Source organism: Leguminivora glycinivorella, chromosome 14 (genome assembly GCF_023078275.1).
Source record: "Leguminivora glycinivorella isolate SPB_JAAS2020 chromosome 14, LegGlyc_1.1, whole genome shotgun sequence".
Classification (NCBI taxonomy): domain Eukaryota; kingdom Metazoa; phylum Arthropoda; class Insecta; order Lepidoptera; family Tortricidae; genus Leguminivora; species Leguminivora glycinivorella.
Genome location: NC_062984.1, coordinates 8,861,103 through 8,885,097, shown reverse-complemented (window position 1 = coordinate 8,885,097; position 23,995 = coordinate 8,861,103). Strand labels below are relative to the sequence as shown.

The 23,995-nt window shown below is 38.1% G+C and overlaps 4 protein-coding genes and 1 long non-coding RNA gene across 14 annotated transcripts in view; 2 read left to right on the top strand and 3 right to left on the bottom strand.

Annotated features, from left to right (window-relative positions):
• LOC125233268 (zinc finger protein 271-like) overlaps window positions 1-11,761 on the top strand; it is a 33,373-nt gene extending 21,612 nt beyond the window's left edge. For 6 of the 9 annotated variants that reach the window (XM_048139208.1, XM_048139214.1, XM_048139211.1 and 3 more), the window contains exons 12-22: window positions 112-263; window positions 2,081-2,248; window positions 2,567-2,794; window positions 3,120-3,300; window positions 6,118-6,285; window positions 6,922-7,089; window positions 7,659-7,826; window positions 8,351-8,511; window positions 8,810-8,966; window positions 9,325-9,412; window positions 9,810-11,761. In XM_048139208.1, coding sequence (XP_047995165.1) covers window positions 112-263; window positions 2,081-2,248; window positions 2,567-2,794; window positions 3,120-3,300; window positions 6,118-6,285; window positions 6,922-7,089; window positions 7,659-7,826; window positions 8,351-8,511; window positions 8,810-8,966; window positions 9,325-9,412; window positions 9,810-9,887 — 1,717 coding nt within the window. In that variant the 3' untranslated portion in view covers window positions 9,888-11,761. The remainder of the gene's footprint in view (window positions 1-111; window positions 264-2,080; window positions 2,249-2,566; window positions 2,795-3,119; window positions 3,301-6,117; window positions 6,286-6,921; window positions 7,090-7,658; window positions 7,827-8,350; window positions 8,512-8,809; window positions 8,967-9,324; window positions 9,413-9,809) is intronic. The other 3 variants (XM_048139209.1, XM_048139216.1, XM_048139215.1) reach the window with 3 other exon arrangements.
• A 175-nt stretch (window positions 11,762-11,936) lies between these two features.
• Window positions 11,937-15,153, bottom strand: LOC125233270. The gene is made up of 3 exons (XR_007177840.1): window positions 14,811-15,153; window positions 13,448-13,585; window positions 11,937-13,133 (listed from the first exon to the last, which is right to left on the bottom strand). It is a non-coding gene; the product is annotated as an uncharacterized LOC125233270 (long non-coding RNA).
• Window positions 15,154-15,693: 540 nt separating this feature from the next.
• On the bottom strand, window positions 15,694-17,168 carry LOC125233391 (charged multivesicular body protein 6-A). The gene is made up of 2 exons (XM_048139387.1): window positions 16,700-17,168; window positions 15,694-16,087 (listed from the first exon to the last, which is right to left on the bottom strand). The coding sequence occupies exons 1-2, from the start codon at window positions 17,000-17,002 to the stop codon at window positions 15,776-15,778; spliced, it is 615 nt and encodes a 204-aa protein (XP_047995344.1). The 5' UTR covers window positions 17,003-17,168; the 3' UTR covers window positions 15,694-15,775.
• Window positions 17,169-17,521: 353 nt separating this feature from the next.
• Window positions 17,522-18,984, top strand: LOC125233226 (HMG1/2-like protein). The gene is made up of 4 exons (XM_048139142.1): window positions 17,522-17,733; window positions 17,817-18,060; window positions 18,308-18,487; window positions 18,818-18,984. Exons 1-4 carry the CDS (start codon window positions 17,582-17,584, stop codon window positions 18,893-18,895), a joined length of 654 nt encoding a protein of 217 aa, XP_047995099.1. The 5' UTR covers window positions 17,522-17,581; the 3' UTR covers window positions 18,896-18,984.
• Window positions 18,985-19,198: 214 nt separating this feature from the next.
• LOC125233225 (hydroxyacylglutathione hydrolase, mitochondrial) lies at window positions 19,199-23,861 on the bottom strand. 2 transcript variants are annotated; one of them, XM_048139140.1, is made up of 6 exons: window positions 23,733-23,861; window positions 21,899-22,040; window positions 21,430-21,658; window positions 21,033-21,259; window positions 20,365-20,597; window positions 19,199-19,784 (listed from the first exon to the last, which is right to left on the bottom strand). In XM_048139140.1, exons 2-6 carry the CDS (start codon window positions 21,966-21,968, stop codon window positions 19,641-19,643), a joined length of 903 nt encoding a protein of 300 aa, XP_047995097.1. In that variant the 5' UTR covers window positions 21,969-22,040; window positions 23,733-23,861; the 3' UTR covers window positions 19,199-19,640. The 2 variants fall into 2 exon arrangements, with proteins under 2 accessions (XP_047995097.1, XP_047995098.1); XM_048139141.1 differs by lacking the exons at window positions 21,899-22,040; window positions 23,733-23,861 and adding an exon at window positions 21,742-21,760.
• Window positions 23,862-23,995: the final 134 nt, after the last annotated feature.

Sequence of the window (23,995 nt, the reverse complement as noted above, 5' to 3'; positions counted from 1 at the left end):
CGAGCTATAACAATTAATATAGACTACGTAAGTCCCCTGCTGGCCATTTACCCTGCGTCGTAAACATTATTTGTCTCTGCCAAAAACAATAACATTATTTTCATCTAACAGATGTCAATTCTGCGCCAAGACGTTCACCCGGAAAGAGCACATGGTGAACCACGTGCGCAAGCACACGGGCGAGACTCCGCACCGCTGCGACATTTGCAAGAAGAGCTTCACGCGGAAGGAGCACTTCATGAACCACGTCATGTGGCACACAGGTAACCTTACTCAGATCTGCTTGTAAGGCTAGGTTCACATGGCGTAGGTATTGCGAGTAAAAAAAAATCCCGCGTACCGTATAGAGATTTTGTCGCATACGTTAGTGGCAGCGATCTTAGTATGGTAATTTTGAAATCGTTTACATGGAATACGAGATTTTCTCGCAATTAGAGTTGTGCCATTCCCGAGAATGTTCTCCCGTTTGTAAGAGAAATGTTCTCTCAAGAGAATATTCTCCATAGTAAAATGAGAACGTTCTCGAGAACGGCACAACTCTACTCGCAATACGCCGTGTGAACCTAACCTGTTAATCCAAGTCGGAACGTAACTTGTGGCATAAAGAATTATTTAAGGATAGAGTGCTCAAGTGATACATCTGTAGCAGTAGGGTCAATTTAAGCTGCGTTTTCACTTAGTGCTCGGAACAGTTCTGTGCGAGCATACGTTCGTTCGTGCAATAAGTGAACACGTAGCTTTAGATGTCGCAGAACTCACATGCGATTTTAGTTACATTGCGTACTATTGAGGTTACATAGTTACAATTAAGTATCGCAATGTTGTCGCGAGTTTTCCACTATGTAAATTACCTTACTGTTAAAAGCAATAAAATAGCAAATGTATAGACTCTACGGCGAATTTTTGGTGAGAAACTGAGAAGTGATGTCGTGCTTCGACACGACACCGCATCCGTCTTTCATTAATTTGTTAAAGTAAAAAACATCACCGTCTTTTACTGCCAAACGAGCACAATGTTTATGTTTGCATGTTTTGAAATTAGTGTGTTTAGTTCCAAATGCCACAGAGTTATTTCTTCGGCTTGGTTATTACAAGAGAATCTTAGTAACCTTGTTTGGTGAAACTTGCAACAATAATGCAAGCAGCCTTTGAATTGGTTCCAAATCAAATAACTTGCATATTTGAGTTTTTGTTTTCAATGCATGAATTCTTTTTTTTTTGAGTAACGCTTTTTAAAGTGGTAGAACAGTTCTATTTATTTAATAACTTAGTAAACCTAACTATTGTTGGCACCCATTAATTTTGGTTCAGATAAATGAATGCAATATCAACACCCTGGAAAAACTTGATACCTAAAATACCATGGGTACCATTTTATGGTAGGTTTATTGAAGTAATGATACTGTCCGAATCTACCAAGCTTGCACCGATCGGGCTAAGGTGGTGCAGAATTTAGAATATTGAATGATTCAACTATTGACACAATTTGTTCAATGTGAGTTATTGAAGATCTAACACATTATTGTAAGCGAAATTAACATTGCGGTCTCCCATTATACTTCTCTTCGTCAAACAAATTAAAACACCGTTATAATTATTTTCTATATTTTTTCGGGAGACAGATAACGGTTTTGTTGCAACTATTTAATATTAAAACATCATATTATTAATGCATCTAAACCTAATTATGAACAACTTTGTATTAGAATGCTTAAACCAATCGAAATGTACAGTCATCCATCCATCAATTTGATTCTTAGACCTCTATAAAATATCTCTTTAACTACTGGATACATGACATACATCATAAATAATAAGCACTGTTGTAAGAAAAACGAATTGATTAATGGCATAGCTCTAAAGTGGCCTGAGAATCAAATTTTATTGACTGTACATGATATATCAAAGATCACGTATGTTTGAAAAACTGGTTCCTGTTTTAATACAGTTGTTCCGTGTAAAAATAATAGGATATCTATATAGTTGCGACAAAACTCACGCTTTACGAAGAGAAAAATAAACAGGGAGTGACATAGTTGCATCATTGAATAACATTTTATTTTCTGCCCCACCCCAATAGGTGAGACTCCACACCATTGTCAAATATGCGGCAAGAAGTATACTAGGAAGGAGCACTTAGCAAACCATATGAGATCACATACGAACGATACCCCGTTCCGGTGTGAACTCTGCGGGAAGTCTTTCACGAGAAAGGAACACTTCACCAATCACATACTGTGGCATACCGGTCAGTATTAGTTTCCATTTCACATCCATATCCTATCATGAATTAAATGCGGTGGCAGGCTTGGTTTTTCTTTTCTAAAACTGTTTAAAAAGTAACTCAATGTTAGACGTCTTAATCAGTTATTTGTAAAAGCATTGCTATACTCGTAGTTATGAAATAAATGTCGTGTCTTCTTACTAAGGAATAATTAAAGTAGTTTTAGTTAATGTAGCTATCATGAAATGAAAGGAGTGTGTTACCAGTTACTCTGATGTATGCATTCTTGTTGAATCATACTAGTTTACGCAACAATAAAATGCAACTTGTGTATAATTCTAGGCGAAACTCCCCATCGCTGCGATTTCTGCTCGAAAACGTTCACTCGCAAGGAGCATTTACTGAATCACGTCCGGCAACACACGGGCGAGTCTCCGCATCGCTGCAACTACTGCTCCAAGTCGTTCACGCGCCGCGAGCACCTGGTCAACCACGTGCGCCAGCACACCGGGGAAACGCCCTTCCAGTGCGGCTACTGCCCCAAGGCCTTCACAAGGAAGGACCACTTAGGTGAGACTGATATATTTGGGAAACCTAGGTACCAGAAGCTCGTCGAGTGCCAATGTGATATAGTTGAAAGTACTAGAGTTTATTTCATACTTGCTGTCCACTATTGTGTTAGTAACTAGTAGTCATCAGTCACTAAAACGGCGTGCGGCACGATCAATATATGTGTAAAAAAGGACCTGTTTTTGACGACAACGGCCCTGGCTTCCGCGTGCGTTAGTCTGCTGCTTAAGATGTCTACCGGCACTGAAGAAGCATGAAAATCTTAGAATAAAACGACACGATGTCTGTATAACGTTAGTTAATACTAGTCTTATTGTATTTGCAGTAAACCACGTGCGACAACACACCGGCGAGTCCCCCCACAAGTGCTCGTTCTGCACCAAGTCCTTCACGCGCAAGGAGCACCTCACCAACCATGTGCGACAGCATACAGGAGAGTCTCCGCACCGCTGCACATACTGCGCCAAGTCATTCACCAGGAAGGAACATCTTAACAATCATGTCAGGTGAGAATTGTGGTTGATTTTATGCTAACTCTTTTGAAAGGGACACCCCAGCAACCAGAAGCTTGTGCAGGACAAAGTTTTCCAATGTTAAGTTGATACGGTAAGCAGGAAACATCCCAGTCTACTAATCACTACAGTCATGTGTCCTCAATGTGAACCTGCGAAGATGGGCCATTATGCCGCTTCATCTATTGCGCCAACTCATTGTCTAGGAAGGAGCATACATTGGGTAACCATTAAATTTCAGGTTGACAAAAGAGATTACTAAACTCGCCGGCCATCGACCTCTTTGCTGTAGAATACTGTGTTTATTTCTGTGCTGAACCGAAGTCTAGAGTACTAGGAAATCTGGTCGTAGGTAGGACGTCGAGGACAATTAGATTTTGCAGCTTGTCTATATATATATAAAAATGAAATGCGTTTGTTAGTTACCTATAAACTCGAGAACGGCTGGACCGATTTACGTAATTTTGGTATTGAAATGTTTGTATTAGACCGCAGAAGGTTTAGGCAGTGTAAAAACACGTAAATATTGTGATGATAATTAGAAAACAGTGATTCTTTTTTCCCATACAAATTGTTCCTACCTGACAACTTGACAATAATGACAGGTGCGTTCCAAACTTACATTAATGACGGATGCGTTCCAAACGCATTGTGATTTTATTAATTTATCTTGGCAAAATAATGTGAAAATTAGAATTATTCCGTTAAAGAAATAAGGAATGGCAAAATAATGTGAAAATTAGTAATTATTCCGTTAAAGAAATAAGAAATAATACTAAATCGGAACGCACACGTCTGTTACAGCTATTTTAAGTAGTCTATGAAGTTGTCATTGTCAAATTGCTTGCCAGATTTATAAATTTTCTCTAATAGCTGCATAGCTGTAACAGACGGTTAGATTTGGTTCGGGCGGACCGGTCGGATTTGGTCCGCGTGCTCTACAGACGGCCGGATATGGTTCGGAGCGAATTAAATCCGCTGTCCGACTCGAACTAAATCTGACAGTTTGTTACAGCTATTAATTTTATACTTCACAAAAGTAGTGATGAACCGGTACCATCGCAAATAAATAGTTACATTCGCTCCGTGCAAAACTTAGGCGAAGGAAACCGAAACGATCACAATCCTCAAGATCTCTACACACATGGCGATCGGTTGCTCGATTAGAGTGAGATAGAGCGATAGAGTGAGGCAATACATGTTTCTCCTTCTCTACCTATTGCTCCATCTCACTCTAATCGTGCAACAAGTAGTTGATTAGGTGGATGTCACACTGGCTCCGATTCGCATCGCACAACCGGAGCCAGTGTATCATCCACCTTAATATGTAGCGGCCAGGTAATGCGGCTAAAAAATATTGCTTGAAATGAAATGAATGAGAATGAGCTGTCATAACAGAAAAAAAATCTGTTAGACGTTGTCAACTGTTATTGCTGTGATTTTAGTAGAGGGAAATTAGCTAAAATTACGGCATAATTAATGGAAGGTTTTTTTTAATTGAAATATGTACGTTATAGACTGAAGTTATTTTTCATCAACCCTCCCCACTCCTCCCCCCTCTGCGTCACCCCTCTACCCTCCCTTAAAGTGCCGAAAATGCGGTTTTTCTCGATTTCTGACAAAACTGTTGAAGATACAGAAAAAGCGCGTAGGAACGAAGTAATCCTTAATAAATTTACTACAAATCATTCATTAACACTTTGGTTCTAGCACTTATAGTTTTCGCGTGATCCGTCACGAAAGTTGGTCCTTTGCTGCAATTTTCTTTATTGAATGTTAAGTTTTCGCCCAAATGCTTACGAAATCGTCGAAATTTGTTTGATATGACTAAAATATTGTAACACATGAGTAAAATAAAATTAAGGGAAAAAACACCCCCATGAGTGGAATTTCCAATATGTCTTGGAATTCCAATAACTATTTAAGACGTAATATTTTCACAGTAGTAGTCGCTAGGAGTACCATTGATCCATATAGTATATCGATGACTGGGGATGAGCTTTTGGTAGCTGTTGGTAGAGCCCTGGAGTTTCAATCCAGAAGCCGTGAGTTCAAGTTCCACCCATGGTAGTGATTTTTCCCCCTGAAATTCATTTTCAGTTTATAATATTTTAGTAATATCAAACAGATTTCGTAAGCAATTTGGGAGAAAACTTAACATTCACTAAAGAAAATTGCAGCAAAGGACCAACTTTCGTGATGGATCACGCGAAAACTGTAAGTGCTAGAACCAAAGTTTCAATGAATGATTTGTAGTAAATTTATTACCAGAAGCGATGATGGTAATTTTGTATTCATTATAGATAGAGAGAACTTACTTAATACGTGAAATAACTCATTTAGTTTAAAACTCGTTGTTATCATGATTATTTAGTATTGGATTTGTTTTTGAAAGTTTATGTAAAATTCGTCCGTCATGAATAAAACTAAATTAATATAATCGACAGGACTCCTGACTTACGGCCTCCTGGCTTTATATTTATTATTTTATCCTGTCGCATGAGCCAATGTAATACACAATGCTGTGCTACCGACTACTGTGCAGAATTTACATTTATTTTCATATAACCATAGTTCCTAATAGCATGTATAACGCATGAATTCATGGTTACCAAACCCAAGGTAAGCTAATCTCTGTACCTATCGAGTCAGGCGTCATTTGTGCCGTTTCCCCGCTAGTAGCACAGCATTGTACATTCCGATTTGAGCTCGGTCCCCTCCCCTCTCGGGTTATTCCCATTTACGCGTGAACTTATGAGAATACCCCTCTATTATTGGTTGTGTTTAAATCGGAATGTACTGCTGTTGCAGACAGCACACGGGGGAAACGCCCCACAAGTGCACGTTCTGCCCGAAGGCGTACTCGCGCAAGGAGCACCTCAACAACCACATTCGCCAGCACACGGGCGACGCGCCGCACTCCTGCTCCTACTGCAACAAGAGCTTCTCCAGGAAGGAGCATCTTGTCAACCATGTCCGGTGCGTATCGCTAACTTCATAGCTGGCTCCACGCACGGCGAGGAACGTAGCGTGGCAAATGTGCTCGTGCCGTAAATGTTCAATGCCTCGTCTATACTGCACGGTTTCAGTGCGAGCACATTGTGTCGGGCTGTGTGGACTCGGCTATTGCACACTGCCATTATATTGCATCGCTTATGGTCGTGTTTGGGTCAGGTGTAGATTTAGATTTAACGCGTCCCTGATCATAAATAGCCGGCTCCACACAGGGGTAGCAGTTTCGCGAGGCATAGGTATTCCTCGCGCGGTAAACTGACTATGTAGTCATGCCTAGAAAAACATACACGATGCCTTTGTGGACGTGGCACGTCGTTCGCATCGCTATCAACATTTTTCCAAAAGACTACTCGATAAAGAACAATAAATACATAGCACCAAGAAACATTTCTCAACAATGGCAAGATTTATCACCCAATGTTAATTTGTCTGTTCTTTTAAGGAAAACATATAATAAGCAAGAATGTTTGTCAAATAAAACCACAGGTATACTGAAGAAAGCATGAATGACGTAGTGGCTTAGACTTTTCGTTTGTGATTTTCTACTTTATGTATCGTATTCGTTACTGTCCTAAAAACTTACAAAACTGAATTTTACAGGCAACACACGGGTGAGACTCCATTCAAGTGCACGTACTGCTCGAAATCATTCTCTCGCAAAGAGCACCTCACGAACCACGTGCACCTCCACACGGGAGAGACGCCACACAAGTGTCCCTTCTGCACCAAGACCTTCAGCCGCAAGGAGCACCTCACCAACCACGTCAGGTCAGTGCTACCAATTACTTTTTATTTAGCCCAATTTGTAACACCCACCCACTAATGTGGACAAAGGCATCCCTGTATTCGCTAGTCGTCACGGTTTTTTTGCACGCTCCTGCCAGTTACCACAAAATGAGTACAGGTTGTTGTCTTTACCATCACCAGCTTTTTATCCTCTTGACAACACCAAGGCACCACATATTTATAAGTGGGGCCACCAGGAAGGGCGTGATAGCCGCCCTGTGGATGTGTGACGTTGACGTCACAAGCCACAATGTAAACACGTTCAAAAGGAAAAACTGCGGCTACTGCGGGGCACTTCTGGATGAGATTAGCCCAGGAACGGGATACGTGGCGTACACAAAGGGAGGCCTATGCTCAGCAGTGGGCGATTAATGGCCGAAATGATGATGATGAAACACGTTCACTCTACTTACAACTGTCTGTTTAGACGATACGTCAACCGATCCGCGTCCCAACGCTAAGTTACATAAGATAGCTGTCACTCGTCAGTGCATACGTAAAGGCCAGTGTTACTGATTTTCAGTGTGTAATTAAATGTCTTATACCCTCAGGATACACACGGGCGAGTCGCCTCACCGATGCGAGTTCTGCCACAAGACGTTCACGCGAAAAGAGCACCTCACCAACCACCTGAAGCAGCACACGGGCGACACGCCGCACTCGTGCAAGGTGTGCTCCAAGGCCTTCACTCGCAAGGAGCACCTCGTGGCTCACATGAGGTAAGCAAATGTTACAAGTTTGCACATGTATTCCTGAGGTAACATATTAATGTTAATAGCTGGGTCCACACACAGAGGTGGCAAGTGTTCAACGTAGAGGTGCCTCGGTCACTCGGCTCGTGCTAAACTGGCCGAAACATGTTTACTCTGAACGGTTATAGCACAAATGGTTTTTAGTACAGATGGTGTTTTTTTACAAGTGGTTCGTTATATGTCAGGTCGAAACTTCGGATTGCCATCTGTACTGAAAAACGTCGTACATACGATACACGTGCGAAAAATAAATTCGTAGTTCGTGTCGATTTAACTATTTATTCATTGTGCGTTTTAAAGTTTTAATACAAACGGAAAGAAGTCTGCTAACTCGCTAACTCTGCGTGCTCGCTTCGCTGTCCAAACATTGACATCTCGCTGGTATAATAGTGTCCCAAAGGTTTGCGTGCAGTTACATCTCGACTTATGATGGGGGCTCCCATTACGCTACTTTATCGTAACTCTAATTTATCATTGTTATCTATTTGTAGATCGCACAGTTGTGGCGAACGGCCATTCAGCTGTGGCGAATGCGGCAAGTCGTTCCCTCTGAAGGGCAACTTGCTGTTCCACGAGCGCTCGCATAACAAGAACGGCAACGGCGCCAGACCCTTCCGATGCGACATCTGCTCTAAAGACTTCATGTGCAAAGGTGAGGCTCGAGTTTTCCAGCGGTGTCTATTTTGTGGACCGAACGGTGTGGCGAGTCGTTCATTTTGAAGGGCAACTCGTATCGAATAACCAATTCGGTCCAGGACCTCAAACGGCTTAACAATAGCGGAGCGAGAGAGCGTTTTCACATCATCCGATCCGACATCGGATGTAGGCAGGATGTCAAAGATGCGTTCAATACAGGTATCGGTCGTATATCGGATCGGATAATGTGAAAACGCACTGATGGCACATAGTTCCTGATGAAAATGTGTGACATATTTGTTTTGATCGTGCAGGCCACCTGTCGTCGCACCGGCGCACGCACGCGGGCGCGGGCGCGGGGGCGGCGGCGGACGCGGCGGAGGGCGCGGGGGAGCCGGCGCCGGACTGCGGCGACTGCGGCGTCAAGTGCGAGAAGGACGCGCCCGAGCCCGAGCGCAAGCACGACGTCAGGTACACACCGCGGCGCATGCACCATGTGCCCGATTGTCATGTTCGGCACTGTAGCTGTGCACATTGACCGAGAAGCGCGGCGAAGCGATGCCCTTGCGCGGCAAACGACCGGTGTAGGCGTCACTCGTATACCTCGTGACGCTACTCGATCGATGTCGACCCGACTATTTAAATACAGAAAGACCGAACGCGATATTAAAATACGGTGATATTCTCATGTTATACGATATGTTTGGTAATCCTATACTATACGTCACGTGTAATGGTTGAATAAATATTTGTATTTGATATGTTTCCGCCCAGACCGGAACGAATGTAGCGTTGAAATTTGTATGTATTAAAGTTTTTATTTCTCCAGAGCATCAGCGAATACGAGTCCGGCGGAAAGCGCCGTAGCACAAAACCCCCAACAAGCTAACGCGACTGTGATGCAAATTACCAGCCAAGTAAGTAATCATACTCTCAAATACATATGTATCCATAACGGCTCGCACAAACACAAATTCTAAATTCCTATTTAACGAGTACAAAGTCGAAGATATCTTCTCATACATAACACTAGCTACATATTTAGAGTCAGACCAAGGTATGTATGTTAGCAATGACACCGTTCATAGACCCGTCAAGTATTTATACGTCATAATTTCATACAGCAAAAAACAACAAACGCACAAATATATTTTCCTAGAAGCCCATTCAGACGGCACATGGACTCGCATGTGATTTTATTTCAATTGAACTGACCAATCAAATTGTAATGATTCTGCATGTCACACTCGTACCGTCTAAATCGACTTTAAAAGATGCGAGTACAGCGGGGGCCTAACATCGTTGTTGTTGCAGCAGGTGCGCGCGCCAGGCGCCGTGGGGCTGGACGCCGCCGCCGCCACCTTCGCGCACCCCGTCTCCGTCAACTACTAGCCACTCCGCCCGCTCCACACTGCACTCCCACTTCCCTGCTGACGAGATATGCTGCTCCTGCGCAGGGTAACCGGCAGCCCTTCACACTATAACTTCACTTTGGCATTCGAGAGCGCGGAGGAAATAATGATTAGTTCAATGTGTCTAGAAAGAAACGAATCGGCCATACGACGAGTACCGATTTTTAATACGGCCGAGCCTACCTTCGACATTTGGTTTCGACCGATGAACGTATTGCGAGACTGTTTTCGAATATTATTTATTTGTCGTAGTATTTGGATGTAATCCATTTGCCGGGCGTTTTCGTTAAATTTACAAAGGAGTCATAAAATGCAATCTGCAGTTCAGAACATCGTGACACAAATAGCAGTAGAAAACTGAGTTAACTATGTACTCCACTTCGTACCGTGTATTAATAAACCGAAGTGTAATAAATAGTAAAATTCACGAATCTCCATACCGAGTTTAGCCCATTAATCATTTATTTAAGAGGAACGACTTGTATGGTGATAAGCTTTAATTTCTACTTGTCTGTCAAATGCTCACTTTTCTGACACTGAATCTATCGTAGATATTTCCCCTATGCTCTGAAGATATTTTCCTGATCCTGACACATTATTTGCTCTTGTATTCATTGATGGATTAATTAAGTGCGTCCACACCAAACGAGTCGCCTCGCGAAGCTGCTCGGACGGTGAAGACGTCCCGAGGCACGGCGACTTGAACGATCTGCTTCGCGCGGCAATTTTTTACAAGGCGACTTGTTCAGTGTGGACCCGCCTATTTCAGTTCCTTTCGCTTTTATTATAATGAATGGTGAATTCTTGGTAATAGATACTTTTGTAAATAAATCTGTATTCAATTTTATCAGCCATATCGTAAGTTGCTAGTCTGTGACGTCAGTATCTTACCTGTTTTCCTAATATACGCTCCTAATGAAACATGCCCGTTTTTACTCGTGTATGACGGATGAATGTTATAGTTATGGAAATAACGGTTACCAGGTTTATTTTACATTACTCTGTAAATACTAGTTTAGAAACATTATGTTACAGGTGGACCTTGATGTAATAATTTTAATGCGTGGATCATCACAGAACGTTTTACATTCCTTGCCAGAAAATAAAATTTTACAAAGTTTTATTACATTTTAGTAACGATTAAAGGGCAGTCGGAACTTATTGAGTATATATTACGTACGCGAATGCGGTTAAAGATTGGATGTAATGTAATATGAACAGGGACCACAGAGAAGCGAGAATGAAGCTTCAAGACTCGCAGTATCCCGGAAATAACAGCTCTATACATTTAGTTCTGAGTGGTTGAATTTATACAAAACTATTTTTGCCACATACCGTCTTTTATGATCAAGCTTGTAGATATTATATTTTGCCATGAATGTACAGTACAAGTGTGATAAAATTGATGTTTTTTTATTTCAATAAAATTGTATAGCTATATAAAATCGCTTAGCCATTGTCGGCGTGAAGTGGTGTTGTAATCACTTCTGTGATCACGGACCGGCTTGTAAAAGATTACAGCTTATTTAAATGTACATAGACTAGTTGTAAAATAAAAGGTGTACCCTTTAGGTATATTAAGATTTATTTTTAAATTATGTTAACACTGGCTGGAAAATTATTATACTGATGACAATGAAACGATTCAAAATCGTTTTTAGTTAATGAAATTTCGTTTTAAGCGGCGAAGAATCATTGGGATAAATTATATCAGAGCCAAACTAAATGGTAACTTATCTTCAATGGTGCCACGCTAATTTATATTTATAGGAAAACTAAATCCCTAGACACAATAGTAAGTACTAAATTATGTTCAGTAATTTGATATGAATGAGATTAAAAAAATCAAACAAATGCACTTGTTTTCAATTTCAATTTATAACCTTTCTCAATTCATTCAAGCAGGCAAAAATGGTCGCGCGATAAATGATAAAACACTATTGTAAGTGCGATAGGGACGGCCAGATGTTTTATCATTTATCGCGCGACGATACTTACAGGACATATCGTCACTACTTTTAAAAAAACTTGTATCTTCGTCTGTCAATGTAAAGAAAATTGTAGTATGTATGTATGGAATGCATATAGACTTACTGCGTTTTAACTTTGAGGAACAGCGTGAGATACGAGATTTTTTAAAAGTAGTGACGATATCTTAATTATCAACACATGTTGTTCTATTCTAATACAAAGTTAATAGGTCTGTGCTTGAAAAGGGGTTATTTATCAACCCATTGACATAAATTATTATGGTTTGATCAAATCTCGGAAATATTATGTAGTAAAGTAAACCCACGATAAGTTTGCAACAATTTTCACAGCCTCACCGGTGCAACTGTTATTCTAAACGTCAAGCTTCGATGAAATGATGACGTTTACTTAACCCTTACAAATGCAGGGCTATCAAAATTGTTGAAAACTTCACGCGGCTTGACTCAAGTCCAAAATATAATTATGTACACCAGTTTACAGTCTCGTGGATATCATTGGAGCATATTTTTAATCGTTGACATACCTACTATACAGAATAAGGTTTTCAAAATGACGGACGTTTTTTTGGTTTATTCCAGTTTCGTCGGAATCTTGATTCGTCGTATTGCTGTTTCGTCGGACTTTATACATGGCTAAAATCCAGTTTCTAAGTATATCTATATTTATAGTTAGATTATTCCGACGAATCAGGAATCCGATGTCTGGAACAAACCCGTTTTTTCCGAGTCTAAATTATTGGATATAACAATACGTTTCCCGAATAAATATTAAATCATAGATGATATTGCATCCTAGAGATGAGAGGATTCAAGAGTTGTGTATAGAGGACTAAAGGTACAACCAAAATCAACTCTTTATTTCTTAATATATTTGTCTGACTAATTTTGAACTTTTATGGCTAGCCATCTTAAGAAGTTCACATTACAAATATTAATATGATCAATAAAATTACTTAAGCAGTAACAACTACCCCTGTTACCTCTGTAACAATATCGACAGACGCTTGAGATGATTCTACGTGGCTATCTTGATCGATGTCGGGCAGTTGGTAGCTGCCATGCAAAATAGCTTCCAGCTCTTCATGTACTGCATCTTCGTCTCCAGTTTCTAACTTAAAAGAAAGCATTATAGCTTCATCTATTTCTTTCTGCTTTTCAATTCCATTTCTGGCTTTAGAATATATTTTCTTACTTGTTTTTCGGTCCTTTTTACTTAAAAACTGCGTACTAAGTACCTGCAAATGTACTAAGTATTAGGATAGGCACGGCACTAGTTATCTACTACCTACTCTCTCCTGCCCGAGTTCGTGTATTCAAATGGCCGAGTTCCCATTTATAGCCTATAATAACCAACTCACAATCGGAAAACAAAAAAAAAACCCCTAAGTATACCCCCCAAACTACAAAAATAGGTAGTCAGCTCCAAGATATTAACTAGTAGCACAGTTAATAGGATTGGATAGTGATATTAATGATTAATTCTAAAGGTATAGGTACCTACTATATCTACAATTCGTCACTACTTTGAAAAAAAATCGTCCATAAATACCTGAATTTCAATGTCCTTGTTAACGGGCTTTCCCAGTTTCTTTCTCGAATCAGTATTATTTTGTGGTCTTTTTATTTTCCTTTTTATGATGGATCTCCACTTGCCACGTTTTAGTTTGTTATCTCCATGTTGCGATACCTGAAAAAGTCAAAATAGGTAAGTATATTGAAAATTATAAAGAGTTTTTTTTTTAAGATTGAACCAATTCTACCGATTTAACAGATTCTTTTCCAGTAGGTATATAAGGACTACCAAGCAACATTTTTTAAACCTCTCCGCTCTCTCAACCCCTCTGCCCTCGACCAATCTTGCCCAACTTTATGCCTATATTCTTTAGACCCCAACAGGAGCCACACAGACCGGACCTTTTCGGCAGGAATTTAGTGCAACTCGGTTGAAGATAACTTTCCTCTGCCGAGGCACGATTGTATTACAAACACAGTTACTTCGCGTTTCTTGAGGGGCGGTTCGTTCTGTATGAACCCGCCTAATTAATGTACCTAGATCAACAGCTATTTGTTTTACAAGGGGGCAAAGTTGTTATTTAACGCACGTACCAATAGTGAAACCCGAGCGAGCGAAACATGCATAGGTTCAAAATGAGGAATCTTGAGCGTTATGAGGGTTGCAAAGCATGTAGGTTAATCAAAGTTTGCCACCGAGAAGTTGGTAGGAGGTAGGGCATAGCGGATGATATTCCGCTTTGTGTGGTAGGGCAGAGCACAGCGGATATCGTCTCGCTCGAATCTAGAGCAGAGCCCAACTGGGGTAGTACTCGTACCTCCGTCTTACAGAAGACCGCAGCCAAATAGCACTAGACCCTACTCATAGTGTTGTGTTCCTGTCGGTGAGTAAGGCTGCCAGAGCTCAACGAGGGTGCGGTGTGCTGATGACAGGAGGACTAACTTGTTCCGTTTATTGTCCTTTGAGTCGTCGGCAACCCGAACCCTCCTTAGAACTTGTACACTCCTTTTTGCTGTGTACTTAACATAGCAAAAGGGAAGTTTCTAATGGGGTGGCAACGCGCATGTGACACTGTTTGAGTTGCAGGCGTCCATAGGTTACGGTGACCGCTTTACATCAGGCGGGCCGTATGCTTGTTTGCCACGTAGTATATATAAAAAAAAAAAGAATAAACAAAAATTTTCATCACACCAAAATTAGAAAAATATTGACTTCACCAAATCAAAACCCTTCAATTTATTTAACATTTTTGATATTCAAAATCATCATTTAAAGGGGAATTCTAACAGCCAGCGTTGGGCATCAGGTTAACGTATGAAATCACTTTGCACTCTTGTGGATAGAATGCAACATTCTTATAAGTAGAGCCTTTAGTTTGGTGTGGTCAAAAGTATCTTACCTCTTTCAGTGAGTTGAACGTCTGAATATCGTTAGTAATCTGATCTAGTATATCTAACTGCGCGTTAGAATTTCGTAACTGTCGCTCACGGTATCGTTTCTTCCTTAGAACTGTCTTGCTTCCTCACGCTTCCCTTCATGAAGCAGTTGTTTCGCTTGCCGCCGTCCGATTTCCAGAGTAGGCTCAATTTGCTTCTGAAATGTTAATAAATTGTTTCTTTGCTGATCCAATCGGGACATGATTGTTTCGTCCGCGGTTTTCTTCTCTTTTCTAATATATTTTGCCATTAAGCCACCCATTCTGAACGAAGACAACGTACAACTGTTGAACGAAACTTATGAACTTGAAATATGTGACCGAACGGATATAAACATAATGTAATCGGACCCCCATTTCATTAACGTACCTGATGAGCTCACGGGTATACTGTAAGTTTAAAGTATGTAAATGAATTCGAACCTTTTTCCCAGTAATAAGTCTCAAAACTTATAAGGCGTAAATTGTTCGTATGGTTCTTGGAATGCCGAACTGAAGACGGCTAGTAATGTAAACTAAGTATAACTATAGGAAATGTATATTGTATGTCATTCATTGGTTTACATTCTAAACGCTGTAAACATCCCTATAGGTAAACAATAATAATTTTCAAAGCAACATATATTTGCCTGTTACCTATCCATAGTGATACCACGTAGTATCAAGAAAAAATTGTTAGGAAATAATAGTTCTACTAGTCAGTGCAATTGTTTTACTATTAAGTACAAGTTAAACCTACTGGTAAAATGAGTGTGAATACAGAAATGCACCATTCCATGCATTCTATTTCAGTTTCAATAAGCAAGGTTAAACTGAAAATAGATACAGAGTAGAGTATAAAACATGGTTTTACAACAAATGTTTATTGTACAGAAAATATTTACTTATGGCAATAATAATATATAGTAATATGAATATAATATACACATTTAGGCCTCCATAGCAATTTTTGATGGTGCTTCTTTAGCTTTCCGAGGTTTCTCTGCCTCTTCTTCAATGTCCGGCAGCTTTTCTTTCGGCACATCAGGCAGTTGATCGCTAACATCCAAAATGGCCTCCAGCTCAGCCTCTACAGCCTCCTCATCTTCTTCAGTCAGTTGACCAGATATTAATTCATCTATTTCTCTCTGCTTTTCAATACCTTCCTTTGTTTCATCCATAATCTTTTCTATTTCATCTATGTTCAGTACATCATGAATGCTTTTCAATGCTACATTTCCAGTCTTCAAGCCATCCAGTACCTGTGAATAAAAAATAAAATTGTCAGTAAAAAAAAATTAAATTAAAATAATACCTACCTACTAAATTAAGTTGCATATATGTGAGTGTGCACAAGAAAACATCCCACTTTGTTGATTGCTATAAAGCTGCTTTGTCAGTTTATTCATATAAAGATACAAGTAAATCTCGCCTTAATGGTAACCGACAAAGTGGAAGGTTTTACTAAACACACTCACATTTATATAAATGAAGTAATGAAGAAAGATAGACCAAAATGGAAATAGCTAGAGGAGGTCTTTGCCAAGCGCACACTGAATTACGAGATATACTTTAATTCAGAAAAAAAGGGCTAAATAGATAGATAGATTTATGGTGTTCCATAGTTAAGAGCTCTTTATGCTTGTTGCATATTGCTCCTTTTTGGTTTTGCACATTTCTCTGACCTTGCAAAAATCATGCTTGTGATATCAGAAGACGCGATATCACACAAAAAGTAAAAAATAACAAAAATCCCTGGGAATAAAAAATTTTCAGGCGTCTATGCCCAGGATTCAAGTGGTTAAGTTGGGAATGTATATTATGTTATTATTATCAGATATAAATAAAAAATAATACTGTAAGTTGATGCATACCTGAACTTCAATTTGCGCAAACTCAAGATCGTGAGTTAGCTGTTCCAATTGCTCTAATTGCGCATCTGTGTTCTGCAGGAGTTGTTCTTGGTAGCGTTTCTTTTTGAGAAGTGATTTCGCCTTTTCACGTTTTCCTTCGCCTAATAGTCTTTTGGCTAACTGACGATCCTTATCCAAATTTATTTCTATCTTCTTCTGATACTGTTTCAGCTTATCTCTTTGTTGTTTAAGTTGAAGAACTGCTTTATCTTGCTCAGTAACCCTGCTTACGGGCTTTTTATGTTTGCCAAATAATCCGCCCATGTTTGTATTTAAATACCGTTGAAACTAATTATAAAAACAGATAGGAATATTACGATACAAAATTGTTTATAGGTTTAATCAGACTCATCTCCGTTACTTAATTTTCTTAACTTGGGCAGTACAGTACCCTGCCTGTGCCTAGTCAAAACAAATCACAAATATCACAATGTCAAAAATGACATGTGATGTGACTGTCTGTGTTACCATGTTGTGATCATCACACGAAAACTGCCAAGTTCGGAGTGTGATGTAGCTATAATTAGTGAAGATTAAACCGAAATAAATAGCATTTTGCATTGTTTACATCATAAAATATTTCTTTGAATATTATGATGAGTATTGAATGAAACATTGTTTTATTTTTTGTGCATAGTAACACTGATATAACCATAGACATTTAATTTTCTTTTTATATATTGTTCAAGGTATTGTTTTACGCGCTGAAAATTATTTTATTCAGAAAAATACAACTGAATTAATACCAACATTCAGAGATTAATGGCCGAAATGTCATGACTGACAGCTCGAATAAAAAGAAACTTGATCGCGTTGAACTTTGATGCAGTGAAATAAATTAAAATGACAGTACAACAACTGAGCTCTAATATTTCTGACGACTCTGATGACATGGTTAGTTTACCATCGGAAGAAGAGATTTACAGGCGTAAATACCAACTGTTACTGGAGCGATGTGAGGTGTTACAACAGGATAACGAACGAATTGTGAATAGGTTTGTGTTTTACCGAGGTTTTACCGTATTAATGTTGTGAATTTCGTTGTGTACAAATGTGTAAACACTCCTTGCCTTTGCAGGATACACGAGGCCAAGAAAATAACAAAGCGCTACCGTAAAGATATAAAGCTCTTGGTCGAGCGATTAGACAAACATGGAGATGGATTCAGAACCGCGTCAGTGGACGTGGAGGTGAAGCCTGAGGTGGTGGTCAAGACAGCGCGGGTGCCCTCTAAAGCGCAGCCAGCGCCCAAACAGACAGAAAAACAAAATGCAACTAGTGCCAAAAAGCCTGGACCTAAAAGAAAAAGCAAAGCAGACAAGGTAAACACATACCTGTAAAACTATGACCTATGTGTAGCTGAAAATAAACGAAAAAGAAGGGTTCTTAGAATAAGCATAGGAACATAAGTTAAAAGCTGGACCATCAGTTTATTTTTAACAATAGAATTATTAAATAGCAATAACATGTAATATGACCAGCCATAATACTGTTGTTTTGCCACAGCCCATGAGAAATTAAATAAAGTTAATAATATTAACCTATGACAACAATTTAAACTGTTTACAGCCTGAAAGAGATCCCAATGCCCCGAAGAAACCATGCAATGCATTTTTCCAATTCTGCCAAGAGCAGCGGCCAGTGGTAGTAGCAGAGACAAGCTCCGAGATGGGAGGAGAGCCTACTAAGCAGGAAGTAACCAGGCAGCTTGCGTCAAGATGGAGAGCACTGTCTACAGAAGACAAAAGGGTACAATATTTATTTAGTATTATTTTTATTTGTAAACTGTATGGAGATTTTCTTATGCTTAGATTTTTTTTACATAACACTTTCAGTGCTAACAACCTACTAGTTCATAATGATTTTTTTTTAATGGGGAACTTTCACTGAAAATGTTAATGAATGATGATTAAAACATTTAAATTTGAATCCTTGAATTAGCTTTCTTAGCCTACAATTTTGTAAGACAAATTGATCTGTTTAACATATAAGCTCATATGTCATATTGTAGAATCAATGCATTCTCCTCCTAATGATGATATAATGCACAATTTCAGCAATTTTTTCATTTATTTACAGGTATATGTGGCTATGTTCGAGAGATCAAAAGAAAAATATGCAGAAGAGATGTCAGCATACATAAAAAAAGAACAATGACATACTCATTGTCATCCTCATAGTTCTTAGATCTCTTGTGATTGTCAGCTTTAAGGTTAGGTTAAAATTAATTATAAATTATTTATATTTTTTTGTTTCATTATTTCAAACTTTGAAATATATAAATTGGCAGTATGATATAAAAAAAAACTTTGAAAAATATATAAATTTTATTGCATCACCCACTAAACCCTTACAAAAACAAATATTTAAATGCACCTTTCATTTCAAAATTAAATCTTATGAAGCCAGGTTATAGAAGATAAGATGAAAGAAAATGTAACTGTTTCTTACACCAACATTCAGAACTTTTACATTAACATAACATTAGACTGTATAAGTGCAAAAGAAAGTTTAAAGAGCTTGACACAAATTTCAAAAATCGAGAAACACTTATGATAGTTATACATCATATAATTTAAAACTCTTAGGAGTAAGGACATGCTAATTTTGTCAAAATATATTCAATTCTGTTGATTATCTAGAGAGGAAGTGAGAACTTTTAGTATGAAAAGGCGATTTTACACAGCCCATTTATCCACTTTTGTGTTAGTATATAGGTTTTAATTACAATTTCCACTATCTGGTACAGATACCAATACAAGATAACTACATATTTGAGCTAAAGACAACCCACAATAGCTTTACTGAGTTTAACAAAAATAGAAATAATTTTAAATCCATAAATTTAAACAACACATTGACAGAAATATATGAAAATATGTTTAATTTAACACAATTTTGTTTATGCCTTGAAATTATCCTTCTCCTGTCGGATGGCCTTCATGGCTTGAATGGCGTCAGTTGCCTTGGCATGCCGCATCACTGCAGGGACTGTTACTCTCATGAAAGGGTTGTACAATTTTTCTTCACCTATTGTTGATGGCACCTGTAATTGCACAAGAGATAAACTTTTATAGTGTGTATTTAAGCTAGCAGTTAATCAAAATAATTGCATTATTATTAAATGTGACTACTAACACTAACAGAATGCATGTTCAAAGACATGCAGTCATGCCAGAATTTTAGACAAGATTTAGACCATGCTGGTGGCAAACAGGTATATGGTCCACCTAATGGAAAGCGGTCACTGTAACCTATGGACGCCTGCAAGTCAAGGGGTGTCAAATGCGTGTCGCCGACCTATTATAAACTCACTCCTTTTTTGAAGAACCCCACTTGCAAGAACATGCATTAAATTACATTACAATGAGATATCTGATCAAAACTTTCAATGCAGTTTCTTTAGTACTACTTTACTGATCAAGTCAATGTTCCATAAATAGAGTTTTGTCATTCCTGAGATCATTCTCTCGGTTATGTGGGAAATGTTCTCTCGCGAGAATATTCTCAATAGTAAACTGAGAATGGCACAACTCTATCCATTACTATGCTTTAATGGTAAGTAGGAGTATAGGATTTTCTGATCTTCTAGAAGTGTAACCTGTCATATAATGAGTAGTGCTTACAGTTGGTCTTCCTTCCCCTCTTTTAGATTCAGACCAAGCAATCTTCTTCTTTACTTCTTCATTTTCTGGCTCAACATAGGAGGCAAACTTCAAATTTTGGAGGGTATATTCATGGCCACAAAATACTTTGGTTTGATCTGGGAGTTTCGACAGAATCTCAATGAGTGCTCTGTACATCTGGTCAGCAGTGCCTTCAAAGAATCTACCACAGCCTCCAAGAAATAGGGTATCTCCTGCAAGTGAACAAATTCATTATCAATTTATTCTTTAGTAGTGAAGTGGGCGATACCTTATCTGGAAGTTTTCTTTCAGTAAAATAAATAGATAAGGCCTTTTAATACCATAATACTTGAAACAATGATTCAATGTATTATTTATGTGGCGATTGCAGTGTTATCAGCTGGTATAACCAATTTTCTCTAAGACTGCAGTATATTAATTTATAATGAGTGCTAAGACTGATGAAAATGGGGCAACTAGTAGTTACTACAGAGGCTAGCCAGCCATGACGCACATGAGTGTTATTATCATATGATTATAGTAAGGCTTTTCAATGCATTGCATGCCTTTAGGTATGCAATATTTTTTTTATAATGATAGGGTAGTCAAGTGATCATCCAGAACAACTCATTTAGAAACTGTAACATGTAAACATAAAAAACAATAACCAGTAAACACAGCAGGGTCACTCCCTTCCTCAGGAGTGCTGACAAAGTAGCAGATATGACCCGCAGTGTGGCAAGGCGTGAAGAGGCACTGTACATTCAAATTGCCAATATTGAACTTGCTCTGATGTTGGACTTTGTTAGTCAAGGCTCCGATGCGATCATCACCACCATACACTGTCAGATTCGGAATCATTTTCACTAAGTTTTCATTGCCTCCAGCATGATCCCTGATGACAAAGTAAATCTTAGATGTATGTAGTTAACAATGAATTGAAATGTATTTAAATTGGAGTTTAAGATGCAGATGGATTAATTCAAAAGCATAGTGTTTATTATTAATTCAACTCATATACTAAAAAGAAATAATACGAAAGTTATGTAATTAATTAAGTTTTACCAGTGATGATGAGTAGTCAAGACAGAAGTTAAATTAACATTATGCTCCTTCACAGCCATCAGAACAGAGTTTGGATCAACGGGATCCACAATGGCTGCTTCTCTTGTAGCATTATCAATAATAAGGTACATGTAGTTGTCTTGAAGCGCGGGCAAGATTTTTACATCCATATTTTTGAACTGATGGTATACTGCTTCACTGTGGGTACCTCTTTGATTCCTGACAAGAGCTGAAAATAATTAGTAACTTATGAACTTGAAGAACTAAATATCTAATACAGTAGCTTTGTAATGTTGAATAGTAGATGCTTACCGCAATATATTTTATCACTATCACAGTATGTTAAAACTAAGGAGATTTACCTATTGTACCATATACTATACTATGTGTAATGTTTAAGTTAAACCTTTTACGTAGTCAATTGTACGTTAGTTGTTCATCTAAAACAAAAGTCTAAAACAAAACTTACCTTGAAAATATAGTTTAGTAATTTGTTGCGATAAGCCGTTCGGCAAAGAGTTTACAAGTCGGGACAGCATGAATGACAATTTGAAATAAAAAGCAATACTGCGAAATTTGTATCGCAAAGAAACATTAACCCAATAGATCACCTAGAAGCATCGATTTAAACTTCTCTAGATACACTATCACCTACAAATTCGGCACTCAAAAGTGTCCGATCGCTTAGTTGCAAATGTGTGCGTCCAGTTGACAAACGAAAACTTCGCAATGTAGTAAAAACTACTTTCATTTTTTTACAAAAACAACGTTATTTCTTAGTACTTAAAGTTCAATTTCAAATGCAAGCAATTGGCGGTTATGACATTAATGAATGTGATCATCGCGAAAGCCATAAAATTTTATTACCGCAGATCGCAGGTGTGCATATTTTTAAAAAAATCTACGTCTTATTGCAACCAACTTAAGTTTAATTTCGTTTGCGCTGCAACAATCTAAACGCCATTTTTACATTGGGAACGAGGATGGACAGAGGCATCATGGGAGTCGCGCTATGAGATGAAAGGCGAGAATGAGGAAATTTGCGGTATTTTTGCGAAAAACTGTTTTAAAAAATCCTATTAGATAGAAAATTTCTTAAGGAACAAAACGTTTGGTATAACATTTTTCGAGATGTTGCGTATTTTAAGCGAAAAAAAATGAGTTTTTACTGTACGATATTTTTATTGATATTATCTCAAACAAAAAAATATATAAGGTACGGCGGGACAATTTGGACTGGGGGACAATTGCAACTGAACTGATTAATATCTCCACGTTTTGCAATGTTTGCATTATTAAATAGAGTCAACTGAGGTATATATATATATATATATATATATATATATATATATATATATATATATATATATGTGTGTGTGTGTGTGTGTGTGTAGGTATGTATATATATAACATATGTGTGTGTGTGTGTGTGTGTGCGTGTAGTGAGTGTATGTGTAGCGATTATGTGAAGGTAAACAGTTGAGGGATTGTATGTGGTGTGTGTGAGGGTGCACTTGGAGAATATGAATTAAGTAGCTATTAAAACAAAGAAGAATTGAACGATGACATTAATTTATTATTCTACGTATAATTTCTTTCAAAGCTTTGTTTGGGTAAATCTTCTCTCCGCTCCTCAGCTATAATCTTGCGCCATTTTTCCCTTTCAACGTCTTGTTTTGGGAATCTGGAATAAAAAGCTTTTTTATTACTTAAAAACGAATTTGCTATTCCCGGGTTGTTTCTTTTTATAATTAAAGTAATTTATAAGATATGTATTAATATTATTGAATTGAAATCATTTATTTCAGACTTATTGGTCCATAATAATAAATAAATACATACATTATTAATATGAAATAGGCTTCTTTTACAAAAAATATAAATTAGCGACTCCATCATTCCATTTTTAACTATGTTCCACTTCATCCATCTTTTGTCGCCGTCCGCTCATTACTAGTATAGCGCGAGAGAAAGAGACAAACTGCGTAAGACCAAATCAAGGAATTTACTTTAATTATTCTAGAAAATAAATGTTTTTTGTAAGTTAGGAAGCCATTTTGACCACAAATGCATAACATTATAAAATTATTAACAATTACTTACCGGAAATACGATACGTCATCCTTTTTCAACGTATATAAGGTGTTATTTTTGCACTTTTTTACGGAGCACTTAGGCATGTTGCCGACACGGCGGATGAAGCGCTACTGACCGCCCAATTGTGCTTAGAACATTTTCAAGCACAATTTGCTGCGGACACATTCTAAGCCGTGATGGTGCATCTAGGTAGTTTAGATCGATGCCTAGAAGTTAAATATTCATCGACTAAGCTTATTTTACATGCACCTATAATTTTTTATCATTAAACTTATCTTGACATTTTGTTTTGATTATATTTATTTTTAATTTTCAGTTTATTAAAATGCAGAACTAGACTTATTTCAATAAAAAATACTTTTATCTGTTGCTCAAACAGCCTCATTTGTTTTATAATTATGTTTGAGTTATTTGATTAGACGTCGGAGTCAGAGCGTCGATACAACGTATTTTCGAATAGAAAGGAAAA